A 14,240-nucleotide genomic window follows, 5' to 3' on the forward strand; every position below is an offset into this window, starting at 1 on the left:
CAAAAAGATCATGGAATTGAATGGACGATGGTATCTTTAAGTTTTACTAAATAATTGTTAGATATATTGCAGAAAGGAGATTTTCCTGTCGGTTACTCAAGTTTGGTGTTACTCAAGAAAGCGAGACCGACGAAAGTTTCAGGTACAAGGGAGACGGACCAAAGTTTCAGGTAGCCGCCATTGTTATTGTTTTTATGTTTATTTAGTTTTATGTAATTCGCATTCCTTTAGGGTGTTGGTTGCCGCTAGTGTCTCGCTACCCCTTTTCTAGCAACGACTCGCGATTGGGATCTACCATCTTTCGTTTCGTTCTTTTTATACAGTCCACTTTATTGCACCACACTATTTATTTTATGTTATTCATTTGACGCAGAAAATTAATATAAATCTTCAAAAATATTTCGTGTATTCCGTGTTTGTCGTGTCGCCAACTCCCTTCGTATAAAGTCTACACTGCAACGTAAGCGAGCGATCTCATTGTCTTGCCTTCCACAACACAACAAATATATTTATGGAAAGGGGGAAATTGATATTTCCCACACTAGTAATTTTTTTATAATTTATTTTATATATATATATATATATATATATATATATTTTAAGTATTAAAAATTATTAATTGAATTTAAATATAAAGTTGTCAAATATAATGGTTTCACACATAAATTATTATTTATAAATTAAATTAATTAGTTTTTACATGTTTATTAATTATTGTTTCGAAATATCATAGTTATGAATATGAATCATTATTATTTTAATTTATTTTGAATTGATATTTCAAAAAAAAAAAATCTAATTTTAATAATTAAAAAAATCACAATATAACAAATTGAGTATAATGAATTTATTATTTATATTATTTTTTAATATAATGTCTCATTTACATGCCACTATAACAACTCCACCATCCTCAACTATAACCTTCTTAGTGCAACCAGCCTATATTCATCTTAACCTCGATCTATCAAGCACCAAGAGGGATCCAATCTCTCTAGGTGAGTACAAAACTTGAGGAATGGTTTACACCTCGAGAGATATTTGATCCCTCTGGGTGATTGATAGATCCTAGTTAAGATGGATCTATGTTGGTTATATAATACTATATAATATCTAAATTTGTATCTATGTGTCTCTTTCGTATTCCCTCTTTATCTCCCCCCAAACATACACACACTCTCTCCATATCTATATCTCTCTCTCCCTCCCTCTTCCTCTTTGCCTCTCTCTCTTCCCCTTCTCTCTCTCTTACCACCTGCTCTCCTCTCCCTCACTCTCTCTCCACACTCCCTTGTCACTCCTCTCTCTCTACCTCTCTCCCTATATGTCTTTCTTCTTCCTTCCCCCTCTCTCCCCCTCCAACTCCATCTCTCTCTCATTCTCTCTCTTGAGTCCTATCTCTCCCTTTCTCTCCCACCTCCCCCCATCTCTCCTTCTCTCTCCCTTTCTCCCATCAATCTTTGTGCCTCCCTCTCTCTCTCTCATGATCTCTCCCTTGTCACTCCCTCTCTCTCTCCGCCGTTATCTCTCTATGTCTTTGTTCTTTCCTCCCTCTCTCTCCCCCTCCAAATCCATCTCTCTCTCTCCTCTCTCTTCCCTCCCCTCTCTCTTCCACATCCTTCTCTCCATTTCCCCCCATCTCTCTCTCTCTCTCTCTCTCTCTCTAGTTTTCTCACTATCTCCCTCTGTTCCCTCTAGTTTTCTCACTATCCCCCTCAGTCTCCCCCTCTCCCTCTTTTCCCCTCACTTTGCTTGCTGTCATCACTTGGATCCTTACTTAAGATGGATCTATGTTGGTTCTTACTAATACCATTTGTATAATATAAATTTCACATCTTTAAATATAAAATTATTCTCATTTTTTATTTTATTAAAATATTAATTTAATTTCTATGGGAATATTTTTAGTTTAGATATATCTCAAAACTAATTATAACATTTTTCCTTTTAGCTTCAATTAGAAAAATGTTATAAAATTAAATTAAAATTAAATATTTTTATTGTGAAATAAGTTATGGTTTTTGGGCATTTGGTATTGATAAGCCATGGTATTGTAACAAATGCTATTTACAAGTTAGTAATATCCATGGTGAAGTAACAAATGCTATTTACAAGTTAGTAATATCCATGGTGAAGCGATGGTGAATATCCATGGTTCAAATCTTGTCATATTATTATAAAATATTTTAAATGTGAAATAAGATATGATTTTTTGGTATGCGGTATTGTTAAGTGATGCTATTGTAACAAAGTATATTCACAAGTTCATAATATCAATCACATAGTGGGGGTGGATATCCATGATTAAGAATCTTGTCATATTGTTATAAAATATTTTGATTGTAAAATAAGTTATGCTTTTTGGGCATGTGGTATTTATAAGTCATGGTATTAGCCCATGGTATTGTAATAAAGCTTGTTTACAAGTTAATAATATATATGGTAAAGTGGGGATGATTATCCATGGTTAAACATATTTGCATATTGTTATAAAATATTTTGATGGTTTTTGGGCACATGCTATTGTAACAAAGCTTAATTTTTACAAGTTAATGATATCCAAGGTAATGTGGGGGTGAATATAATTTTTTATTTTTTAATTAAGCCGACATTTAAATTGTTTACAAAATTACATTACACCTACACATCTACTCTATAATGGGATGTAGAGCGCCTCTAGATGCAATGATGCATATTCATTAACATCTTTGAGATATTCATAGTAAACTTTGATTTTGAGTTACAAATTGAATAACTATTCTTAATATATCATTTTTAGTTGTTAATTTTTTTCCAATTATATTAATTATATTTTTTTTATAGCAAAGTAATTTGTGATAATCCATATGAAAAAAAAAAAAAAAAAATTGGAGAGAGGGGCGAGAGAAGCCAAACTTCAAGCAAGTTAGAAGAAATGATTGATGATAAATCTGAAAAATCTAAGAAAACAAACAATCAACCCAAAAAGAATATTTTGAAGACAAACGCAGTCTTAAAAACAATGTTAAATAAATAGCTAAAAGAAAATCTAAGTAACAATCTAGCCCTAAATAGTTTGGAACATAAAGAATATAAATTTGGTATCAAAGTCATAAAAAAAGAGATGAATAAGATTGTAGAGTTAAACCCTAAATATAACAAAAGAGACTTGACCCTCATCATTTTTTATTTGAAAGAGTAGAAAAATGAAGACACCTTCGAAATATTCAAGGAAAAACTAGAAAGTAAATCATAAATTGAAACAACTTTCCTCATAGAAGAAAAAGTACTACGAAAAATAATTGAACATAAAGATACGTTGATTCACTTGTAGATAGTCTCTAATGACCAAAATATGGCATCCTCAATAAAACTATGAGATTAAAAGGGCTAGGAATTGTTCAGGAGTGTAGCAAGAAAGTGTCAATTTGATTTTTCCTTGGTCAAATTGAGAAAATTCGAATTTCCACATCACCAAACAACTTGGATACATTTAAATTGTGTTGAATTATGCTTGTCACTCATTTAGATCAGTAAATTCAAGTTAAAGGGCTTGGAGTTCAATTAAGCATGTGTGATTGCTAAATTTTAGAAATCGAGTTTAGCTATATCTAGTTTTCTTCGTTTAAACTAGTTATAATTGTTGGTAAAACTAGTGGAAGGTCAGTTGTGTAGTGGGATGGTAATCTAACGCAATGATCATCTAGTTAATTAATCAATCATCCCAAAATAACTAGTGCATGGAGAGAATTCAAGTTCCCCGGTTGTGGTGGAGATCCCAAGGTAGTGTAACATCAATTGTAGACTAGTCTTGAGTGTACAAGTGTTACATGTAGTGAGATCATCAACCTTGGGAATTGTGAAATCAATTAGAGGAAAATTCCTAAATAATAGAGGCCTAATTCCTCAGGATTTGCAGAAGGAAATAGGTGCTCAAGCTAAGGCATAAATTGACGAAGTTTGTGTTAGAGCTTCTCATTGAGTAGAGAGATAGGATATTCACTTACAAGTTGAGCTCAAAGTAAGCAAGAAATTGTAAAACATTTCTATTCATAGATTCAATGCAAGCAGGATTAAGGGGTTTTTAGCAATTTCTTTCCCCTAGAAAAATATTGTGCATGTGTGTTATTTCTTATTGCATGTTTGAGATTGTTGTTCTAAATTGTGAATTAATGTCTGCAAAATAGTAGAGTAGAATTATGTCTCTTGATTTAGATTAAAAATTCTTGAGCAATTGAAATTCTACACCAAATTTCTACATGGTATCATAGCATGATTCACATTAGAGCAGGAATTTCAAAGTTGTTTCTGAGGAGGTTCGAATTTGCAACTTTAGTGTAGCAGGATATCTTCATATTTGGGAATATGACCTTCAACGGATTGAGATTATAGTATGCCTTGAAAGGAAGCTCTAATTTCATTGCATGAAATGATCGCATGGAGGCAGTGCTCAATGAAAATGGATAGCTAGAATATGTCAAGACAAATATTGCAAACCACGGGAATATGATGCACAAAACCTAGCCTAATGGAATAAAGATGTAGCCAAGGCGAGAAGAATAATCTTACAGGGAGTGTGACACCACATTATCTCAAATCTCCATGGGAAAGAAACTCCTTATGCAATGTGGAAGGAATTGATAGAGTTGTTCGAGAATAACAATGATCATAGAAAACTGGCCCTCAAAGACAAACCTTGAAATATCAAGATGCAGAAAAATGACATTATCCTACAATATCTTAGCTGATTTACCCAAGTTCATGATGAGCTTAGAGGGGTTTGTGTGAATGTTGCAGAAGATGACCTTGTGAGCCTAACTCTTCTATATCTTCCCAAAAGCTGGAATAACTACCAAGACTCGATGAATGGGAGGGAGAAATTACCAAATTGGGAACGCATATAGTCTAATCATGTACAAGAAAAAATTAGGTGGAATATGAGAGATGAAACTTCATCAAAAGGCGAGGATGAAGAAAATTTTGCATTGGTTGGAAAGGGAAATAAGGGAGAAGGAAATAAATCTAAAACCAAACTAGAATCCATCCAAGGGGGAAGAAAGACTTATCCAAGATAAAATTCTTCAATTATCATGAATTCGGGTATGATGCTACAAAGTGTCCACATAAAAAGTATGGCAAGAAGAACTCAAGAGGAGCAACAGGTGATGCATTGGCTTCACAATTTGAGCTAGACATCATCCTTATTGCATGCATGGCCAACATTGTGATGGGAAGTGTGTGGTACTTGGACTCTGGTTCCTTGTTCCACATGATAGGGTGTAGAGAGTTTTTTAATGACCTAGAGGAGAAAGATATCCAAATGCATATTGAGCTTGGGGACGAAAGAAGGTATAGTGATCCTCGGATTGGTACAATAACCCTTCAGAGGGAGTCTGGATCTCCACTTCACCTCAAAGATGTGATGTTTGTTCTAGGCCTAAAGAAGAATCTCATCTCTATAGTAGTTTTGGGAGACTTTGGTTATGGTGTGATCTTTAGCAAAGGGAAAGAATTCCTCAGATACATAGCCACTGGACAAGTGAAGTAGATGAAGCTTCATGTGAAGAACCTGTACAAGTTATATGTGGAAGATTTTTCTACATTAAGCAATAAGGCATAGAAAGTGCAGAGTCGCAATTTCGATGAACACTGGCACAGGATATTGGGTCATTTGCATCATGGCGCCGAGAAAATTATGTAGAAAATAACCACTGGCCTCCCTAAAGGAGCACTTGAGCAATACAATGTCTACAAAAGTTGTACCTTGGGGAAGTAAGTGATATCCACATTCCATTAGCGAGATAGCAAAGCACATGTAGTCTTGGAAAGAGTCCACTTTGATTTTTATGGTTCTTTCTCGATAGCCTCCACTGCCAGACACAAATATTTTGTTATTTTTATTGATGATTTCTCAAGTGTTGGATCTTCTTCATGCAGAAGAAGGATGAGACATTCTCCAATTTTGTAGAATTCAAAGGCACTAGTTGAGAAAGAGATCGATAAGAAGGTGAAGTCTTTAAGGAGAAACAATGGAGGTGAGTATGTTTCTAACCATTGCAAGGAGTTATGTGTAAAAGAAGGTATTCAAAGAAAAATGACAACACCTCACAACCCAAAGCAAAATGGGGTAGCTGAGAGAAAGAACCAAAGAATTGTTGGAGTTGCGATATCTATGCTACATGACCAAGGCATACCACTGCATTTGTTGGCAGAGTCATGTAACACAACATTCTACTTGTAGAACTAGAGTCCTCATTAGATTCTTGGTATGATCACAACAGAGGATGCTTTCTCAAGGAGAAATATGGATGTGTATTACTTCAGAATTTTTGTAGCCTCTGTTTACTACCATGTCTCCAAAGATTCGAGGAAAAAGCTTGAGTTGACAGTAGATTTTGGAGTTTTTGTGGGTTACATCGAAACTCCACACACTAAATTGTTTTAACATCTACCTTAAATTGTCTTCAATGTGTGGAATTTTTTACATTAACATTTTCACCATTTCCTTATTCGAAATATTTTTTCCTTCATTCTATGAATCTCTCTTAATTTATCAAACTTTCTCAAGTATAATAAAAATATTAAATATTAAATAATTTTTGTAAGCAAATTTTATTTTGGTTGTTTCTTACGATTTTATTAAATATGCACATGCAATCCATATCCTTACTCTTTCATTCATTGAATACCTTCTTTATTAACAAAATATTTCTTTGGCTATAGTAAAATAGTTTTATAAATCTATTTCATATAATTAAAATGTATAAAACTCTTATGTTGCACACAAGGCTCCCTTATATTTTTGTGTAATTAAAAGTAATACAACATGTTACTATCATTGAACCAACCAAAAAAAATGCATCCCCATATGGACTTCTTTCCTTCAATACATTCGATCCATTTCGAATCAATATGTTCTAAGTAGCATAACTTCCTTTTCATTTTAGAATTTCACTCACTCCTCATATTTTCTAATAAACCCATTAAATGTGCACAATGCACCATATAATTCTTCTAATAACTTTATAATGACTTATCTTCAATTATTCTATATATTTCAAAATTATTATAATAACACAGATAAGGTTAGGTTAATTAACTTTCTTATAATTTGTTATTATAACTCTTTTATTAAATTATTTGCATGTTTAGTTTGATATAAGAAATATCTTCAAATGTATGTTATATTTCCACTCCAAATTAATATTCCAATCTTTTTTACTATAATAATGATAATATAATTTTAATGTCACCACCAAGACAACACCAAATTGGTGTACGAGGTCCCTTAGGACATGAGATCTGCCTCATGTACATACTATAATTAATAAACATATAAAAACATAATACTTATAGTAAAATCTTTCTGAGAGCCCCCCATACACACACATGTACATTACAGTAAAACAAACAAGATTATAAAATTATAAAACATGTCAATGAAAAATGACAAATATCTAACTATATTTAGTATCGGGATATATATATATATATATATATATATATATATATATATATATATAAACCAACATAGATCCATTTTAATTTTGGATCTACCAATCTCCCAAACAAAATAATGTCTTCGGAGGTGTACATCTTTTCTCATTTTTAACACTAAAAAAAAGGTCTTGACAATTTTATCTACAATCAATAAATATTTTTGTAATTAAAAGTTTAAGATGTGTAGTTTAAACAATTCAAGTATCCAAGGGAATTTTCAAGGCATTCAATTCATTTGTGCATTCAAAAATACAATTTAAAAAATGAAAAATTATACATGGTATAAGTGTGTGTGTATCAATCTTAACCATGAATGTACCAAGTGTGGAAAGAGATCAAGTCTCATATGGTGCAAATAATTTTTTGTTCTAACACTCTAAAAGATATTTTCACCTCGAGAAACTTACCCACCTCAATAAACTTATCCATTTCTACACTTCATAGATTTGTAATTAAAATTGATCTATGCTACTTGGTACATAGAAAATTAAGATGAATATATGTCAATTCTTAATAATACTATTTATATTTTTGTAAAGTTCACATTTTATATATTAATTTTTTTTTTATCTATTTTTGTAAGCACCCAAAGGGGATTTGAACCAGTGACTTGTCACAAGGAGTGCGTTAACAATGCACCCATTCACCGTCAATCCAAAGCCTCATGGGCTGTTTTTTTTTTTTTTATGTGTCTAGAAGAATTTTATAGTTTAATCTAGAATTAAATTTAATTAGTTATATTGCAATTTTATTTTTATCAATAAAAATTACAAACAATTATATATTTATTTCTTAAATTAAATTATATTAAATAAATAAATAAATTATATATTTGTTTTTTAAATTAAATTCTATTAAATAAAAAAATAGATTAAATCAGGAAGTGAGAACTTCAAAGAACATCTTCAACATTTCTAGTTTTACACACTAGAATTGTTAATGGGTTTTTTATTTTTTCATTTTTCTCCTACGGAGATCTACCCAACCTATAGAGTTATCAGTTGCAATTGTTTGAGAGAACTCCATCACTTCTGTCTTAGCTCAGCGCGAAATTTCTTTATCATAGTCGGAGTGGTCAAACTCATGGGTGCACTTAAGCTTGTTGATTACTAACATGAATTGCTAATGTTCTATCACTATCCTTTGACAAGATATTCTCCATTGCTGATGGATGGGGCATTGCCACTAGGGTCTCCTCTACATCTTGAGAAGTCGAGATGTCCAGGGTTGTCTTTTGTTGCTGTGAACAAATATTTTTTCTTGTCGATATCTTAACACATGTTGTCTTTTGATCCCACCAACCACAATTGGTTATTCTTGTCTCCAGGGTGTCACATGAACCTTTTGAGGATGGGCATGCATTTTGAAGATGCCTAAGTTGCTGATAAACTCTACACTTGAAAGAAACATTTTCATAATCAAAGGGTTGAGAATGTTCCTTTCCAGCCAACTCATGTAATCCTTCACTCATGTCCAGTTCAACCCAAATACAAATGAATGAGATGAAGCCTTTAGCCAATATTTCACTGTCTATTTTGATGAAGTGACCAATTGAATTACTAATTTTTTGGAAAACATCTAGCCAAATCCATTGGAGGGGTATGTTTGGGAGCCTTACCCATATTAGAGTAGCAAGAGTTTTCATGGAAAGAGGGTTAATCTCTAGAGACCATGGTTGAATTGAAAGACCTACACGACCCCAAAACTAGGGCCCCTGGTCGAAAACACTCTTCTAGTCTTCAAGATCCTTGAAGACTACCACAAAGTATTCTTTCAAACAAAATAGCAGATCTAAATTCTCAGATCGATTCTGATGAACCCAATCCCAAAGGGCAGAAGCTGAGGGCCAAAAACCATTGAAACAACATATAATGGCTTTCCATTTATAATCTACTACCTTCGTCATAGTTAAAATATCATTCACCTCAAATGTTGGGGTGTACGGTGAATTCTCCACCCTGAAAGCTTGACATGAGAGATCCTTTAGTGACTAAGAGTTGGAATCTAACGTAAGGGCATCATTGAATGGAAAGGGATTGCATATTGAAGATGCCTCGCCTTCTCAGGCACCTCCAAACAAGCATGCTACTATAGAGATAGCGGCATCCCTCTTAATTCCATAGTCTCACATGCCTTTTTCCATCTTTAGTTTCCTCCCTCCACAAAGGAGCCTCATCTCACCCATAGGGATACTTGTTTGTTGTTGAATATTGTCAGCCAATGCCCTGACAACATTTGATTCTATGACCGTAAACAAAGGGACTCACGAGACATGGACTGAACAAAACTTGGAATTTTCTTATGATCTAAGTCCCCAACACCTTTCATTCCCAGATCCAACACTAGCTGGAGAATTTTGTCAAACACTTTGTGTGCATTACCATACTCTCAGTGAGTATCTCTTTTTGACATTTTAGAAAACATTTTGTTGACATCCTTACCACTATTGCAATTGCTAAGTCCAAGAGCCTCCTCTAGCTCAAGGATCCCAAAAAGTTCATCGACATGCAGACTATAAGATTTTGCAACAATATCTCCAGTGGGCATGCTAAGATATGTTGCTTCGCATAGTCCGTGTAGCTCTGCGAAATCCACCAACGCCAGTTAATAGACAGGGGATGAAGGGGGGATAAAACCCCTCCTATCCTTTCAGTTGGAGGATCCTTCAATAGAACTCCACTCCAATAACCATTTTATCAGCGAAAGGGCGACGAATCCACAAGTTCCTTCAAAACAAACAAGTCTCTCGAAATGGTCATCAATCTCTCAATTCTCACAAAAAATATTAAATATAAATTAATCAATACAAACAATTCTATATTTCATATAAAAAAATAGTAAGAGTAATTCATATTGATTACCATATTATTTTAAAATTTCAACTAATTAAATATATAAAAATTTTAGCTTTACAATTAAAAAATAATAATTTTTACAAACAATAAATAACATAAAATTGAAAAGATAAAACATGCCCATACCTAATAATTAATTGTATATTAAACCACAATTACATGGCTAGTTTAAATATTAATTTCACATAAGGGTAAATATTAAATTGGCTATGTAACTGCGATTTTTGAATATTTAATTTTTGTACAATTTTTTTTATATTTGTAAATTTTAGATAGATAGTTTACAGAGATTTGTTCACCGCAGTTATTGTATTCCAATCTAGGTCTAATCCATAACAAAACTATGTATAGTCCAAACTTGAGACACGATTTTTTCGTTTGAGGAAAAAAAAAAATTAGTAAAGTGGAGTGGGTGATTGGGACTTGGTGACATGACAAACCCACCATAAGTGGAGCAGCCGTCTCTCTCCGACGCTCATAAGAAAATCCGTTGAGATGCGGCTTCAAGGAAAAAGGTGGCATACGTCTGTATGCAAGTTTCTTGGGAGAGTGTTTATATTTTGTTTCAAACTTTTTTATATAAATTTATAAATAAGTTACGCAATAATGTGGTTAAAAAATGCAGTTTCTAAAGTAGCCGAAAGACAAATTTGTTTCTTTAAAGGGATTTTATATATGAAGATCCCTGAAGAGGAATTACTTATTTTGAAGCTTCCGAGAGTTGGTTTATTGGGACAAATATTTTGCTTTCTGCTTCCTATTTTATATTGGAAAAAAAAAAGGGAAGAGGAGGTACTTGCGGGTTAAAGGAATTTGAATTTTATATATACGGAGTACAAGAACAACAACAATGGCGGCTACCTGCCCTTTAAACTTTCGGCCATCCTTTCATGCATGGGAAAACCACTATTCGTCTTTGATCATTGACTTAGTCGGACACGCGTATTCTTCTTCAGGTTTTTAATAGCCAACCGACAGGAAAATTTGCGTTCTTGTTGACTTTAAAATTCTTGAGTAACAATTAAAGATATGAATCAAGCATGCCGCGTAGGTTGTGGTCGAGTGGAGTAGCTGAGCAGTCTTCTTCCATTGAATTTTTCAACACTTGAATTCAACGTTAACGCGGCGTAGTACTGCCCATGCCTTTATATAAGGAAGAGTCCACATACCCAAGACCTACAGCATTTCTTTCTTTCGTGTTCCTTGGGTTCATTCATACATCCAAATCTCAGTTCGTTCATTCATGAGAATGATGACCATATCTATGTCGCCCCGCCTCTCCCTTATCCCTCTTTTGCTACTTTGTTCGCTGCAGGCGTTCGTAATGTCATTCCCGGTGTCGTACCCTCAGCCTTCTAATAACTTGATTCCACATTTTTATGACCATTCATGTTCCATGGCGGAACAAATAGTTCAATCGGTCGTAGAGAAGGCGGTGATGAAGGAAGCTCGAATGGCAGCATCCTTACTCAGGCTTCACTTCCATGATTGTTTTGTTCAGGTCACCATTATTTTCTTTATGCACATTGATCTAATTGCTATTAGTAGTAAAATGTATGTATTTATGGGTGAAAATTTCATGGCATGACAGGGGTGCGACGCCTCTTTGCTGCTGGATAGCAGTTCAACCATTGTGAGTGAGAAGGGATCATATCCCAACAATAAGTCTGCCAGAGGATTTGAAGTCATTGATCAGATTAAGAATGAGTTGGAGAAGGCCTGTCCCAAAACTGTATCCTGTGCAGATATTCTTGCTATTTCAGCTCGTGACTCAGTGGTCCTGGTAATAAATCATATGCTAATCTCTTTACTAGCCAGTATCTTAGTATACATATATAGATCTCTTTGCTAGCACTTGATTTCCATGACAATATTATAATCTAGTAACTAATAGTTCCTAGTGATATGTTATAAATGAATAATATCAGAGTGGAGGCCTGGGCTGGGAAGTTTTACTGGGGAGAAGAGACTCGAGGACTGCAAGTTTGAGTGGGTCCAACAACAATATCCCAGCGCCCAACTCAACTCTCCAGACTCTCATTACTAAGTTTAAACGTCAGGGTCTGGATGAGGTAGACTTGGTGGCCCTTTCAGGTATTTATATATCGTATTTACTTGCAGCGTCATAATTTGCAGTTCATTCATTTCGTTTTGCAGCATCCAATATTAAGTGGAGATTATTAAGTAATGACATACAAATGCAAATGCCAATTAATCAGGGAGTCACACGATCGGCCAATCTCGATGCACAAGTTTCCGGCAGAGCTTTACAACCAGAGTGGAAATGGGCAGGCAGACTCCAGCCTGGACAAATCTTACTATAGTCGGCTCATATCTGGGTGCCCGAAATCGGGAGGAGATAATAACTTGTCCCCATTGGATTTTGTAAGTCCTACCAAATTCGACAACTACTACTTCAAGAATTTGCTGAGCGGGTATGGATTGTTGAACTCAGACGAAGAATTGTTCGCCAAGGGCCAAGGGACGACGATGGAAACAGTGAAGGCTTATGCAGAAAATGAAGAGCTCTTTCTCCAACAGTTTGCAGAATCGATGGTGAAGATGGGGAATATCAGCCCTCTTACAGGCACCATGGGAGAAATCAGGGTCAACTGTCGTACTGTTCTCAGTTGATCAGAACTTGATTTTAGTTATTTTTCATTCTCATGCATTGCTTCATCTTACGTTCCCCTTTGTAGCTGTCATCAAAATGTATTACTAAATAATTCTTTCGAGCGCATTCACATCTATAATAATTATGCCATCAGTAAACTATTTTGTTTCAAATAGGGTGAGACAATCTACGGAAATTAGGTTGATCAACCTGCACATGAAATTTTCATGTAAAAGTATCTCCACATAATGGAATCAATGGGGGCTTAATGAGTTGTTTCATATCAAGATGTTGAGATTCATCATATTTGATTTCTCTGTACCTTTTTCCAACTGATCGTGTTTTCCCAAAATAAAATAAAATGGAAATTTGGGGTTTCGTCAAGGTGGTATACGTCATTTGAATATCAAAGCGATGATACTCTTTGAATGCTTGCCTGCACTGTAAACATTGTGATTATTATGAATGTTAATCTTGCATAACGAGAGTAGTCCAACATAAACTTTCAGACATAGTCCCCATCACATATTAATGATGTAATCTCTTACTCATAGAGTAATGGCAGTGCAGATTTATATGTTTGACAAAGCTTAAGACACTTCCTAGTCATGTGAAATAAAGAAAAAAAGTGCAAGCGGCACTATCATCTAGTGCTGGAAGATGAAGATGGGTATCCACGTCGCACTCATGGTAAATCTCATAACAAAATAACACAGCGAATTGGCACAGTGGTTAAAACTTAATACAACCAGAAAATGACGTGGATATTTGATGATCAAACGCTGACGTATATAAATAATAACAGAACAAAAAAAAGCATTGGCATAAGCGTTAAATCTTATAAAATTCAGACGTGTATAAATAATAGCAGAAAAAAATAAATTGCATTGGTACAAGCGTTGATCTTATAAAATTCTGAGGAAACTTTGATGGTCAAATGGATTATAATAATAATGGATTCTAGGATGGTTATTTTCATCCTTCCTGATTCACAATCGAGATGTGGATGGATTCACATTGGTAGGCCTTCACATGGATTCACATTGTGTTGTTGTTGGATTGCTTTTCTGTTACATTGAGTGAAGAGTGTTACATTGAGTGAAGAGTGGAATCAATTGGATAAAAAATGTTTTACCGTCTACATTTGGACAAGTCACATGATGATGAATTGGATAAGTATTTTCTCATCCACGTCCAAAGATGGGAAGTCACGTGATTATTCAAACTCCAAATGAATGAGATATGAGGTGTCTATGATAGTACTGCAAAGCTAGCAAATACTTAATCGGTTT

At 34.3% G+C, this 14,240-nt stretch overlaps 1 protein-coding gene and 1 pseudogene across 1 annotated transcript; both read left to right on the forward strand.

Moving 5' to 3' along the window:
• Nucleotides 1–11,567: 11,567 nt before the first annotated feature.
• On the forward strand, nucleotides 11,568–12,723 carry LOC149169405 (peroxidase 72-like). The gene is made up of 4 exons (XM_089427087.1): nucleotides 11,568–11,835; nucleotides 11,926–12,117; nucleotides 12,263–12,428; nucleotides 12,554–12,723. Exons 1-4 carry the CDS (start codon nucleotides 11,578–11,580, stop codon nucleotides 12,721–12,723), a joined length of 786 nt encoding a protein of 261 aa, XP_089283213.1. The 5' UTR covers nucleotides 11,568–11,577.
• A 101-nt stretch (nucleotides 12,724–12,824) lies between these two features.
• On the forward strand, nucleotides 12,825–13,187 carry LOC149169406 (peroxidase 15 pseudogene; annotated as a pseudogene).
• Nucleotides 13,188–14,240: the final 1,053 nt, after the last annotated feature.

This window comes from Pinus tabuliformis, chromosome 4_2 (assembly GCF_031772625.1).
Source record: "Pinus tabuliformis cultivar Carrire ecotype Pingquan chromosome 4_2, CPIR1, whole genome shotgun sequence".
Lineage (NCBI taxonomy): Eukaryota > Viridiplantae > Streptophyta > Pinopsida > Pinales > Pinaceae > Pinus > Pinus tabuliformis.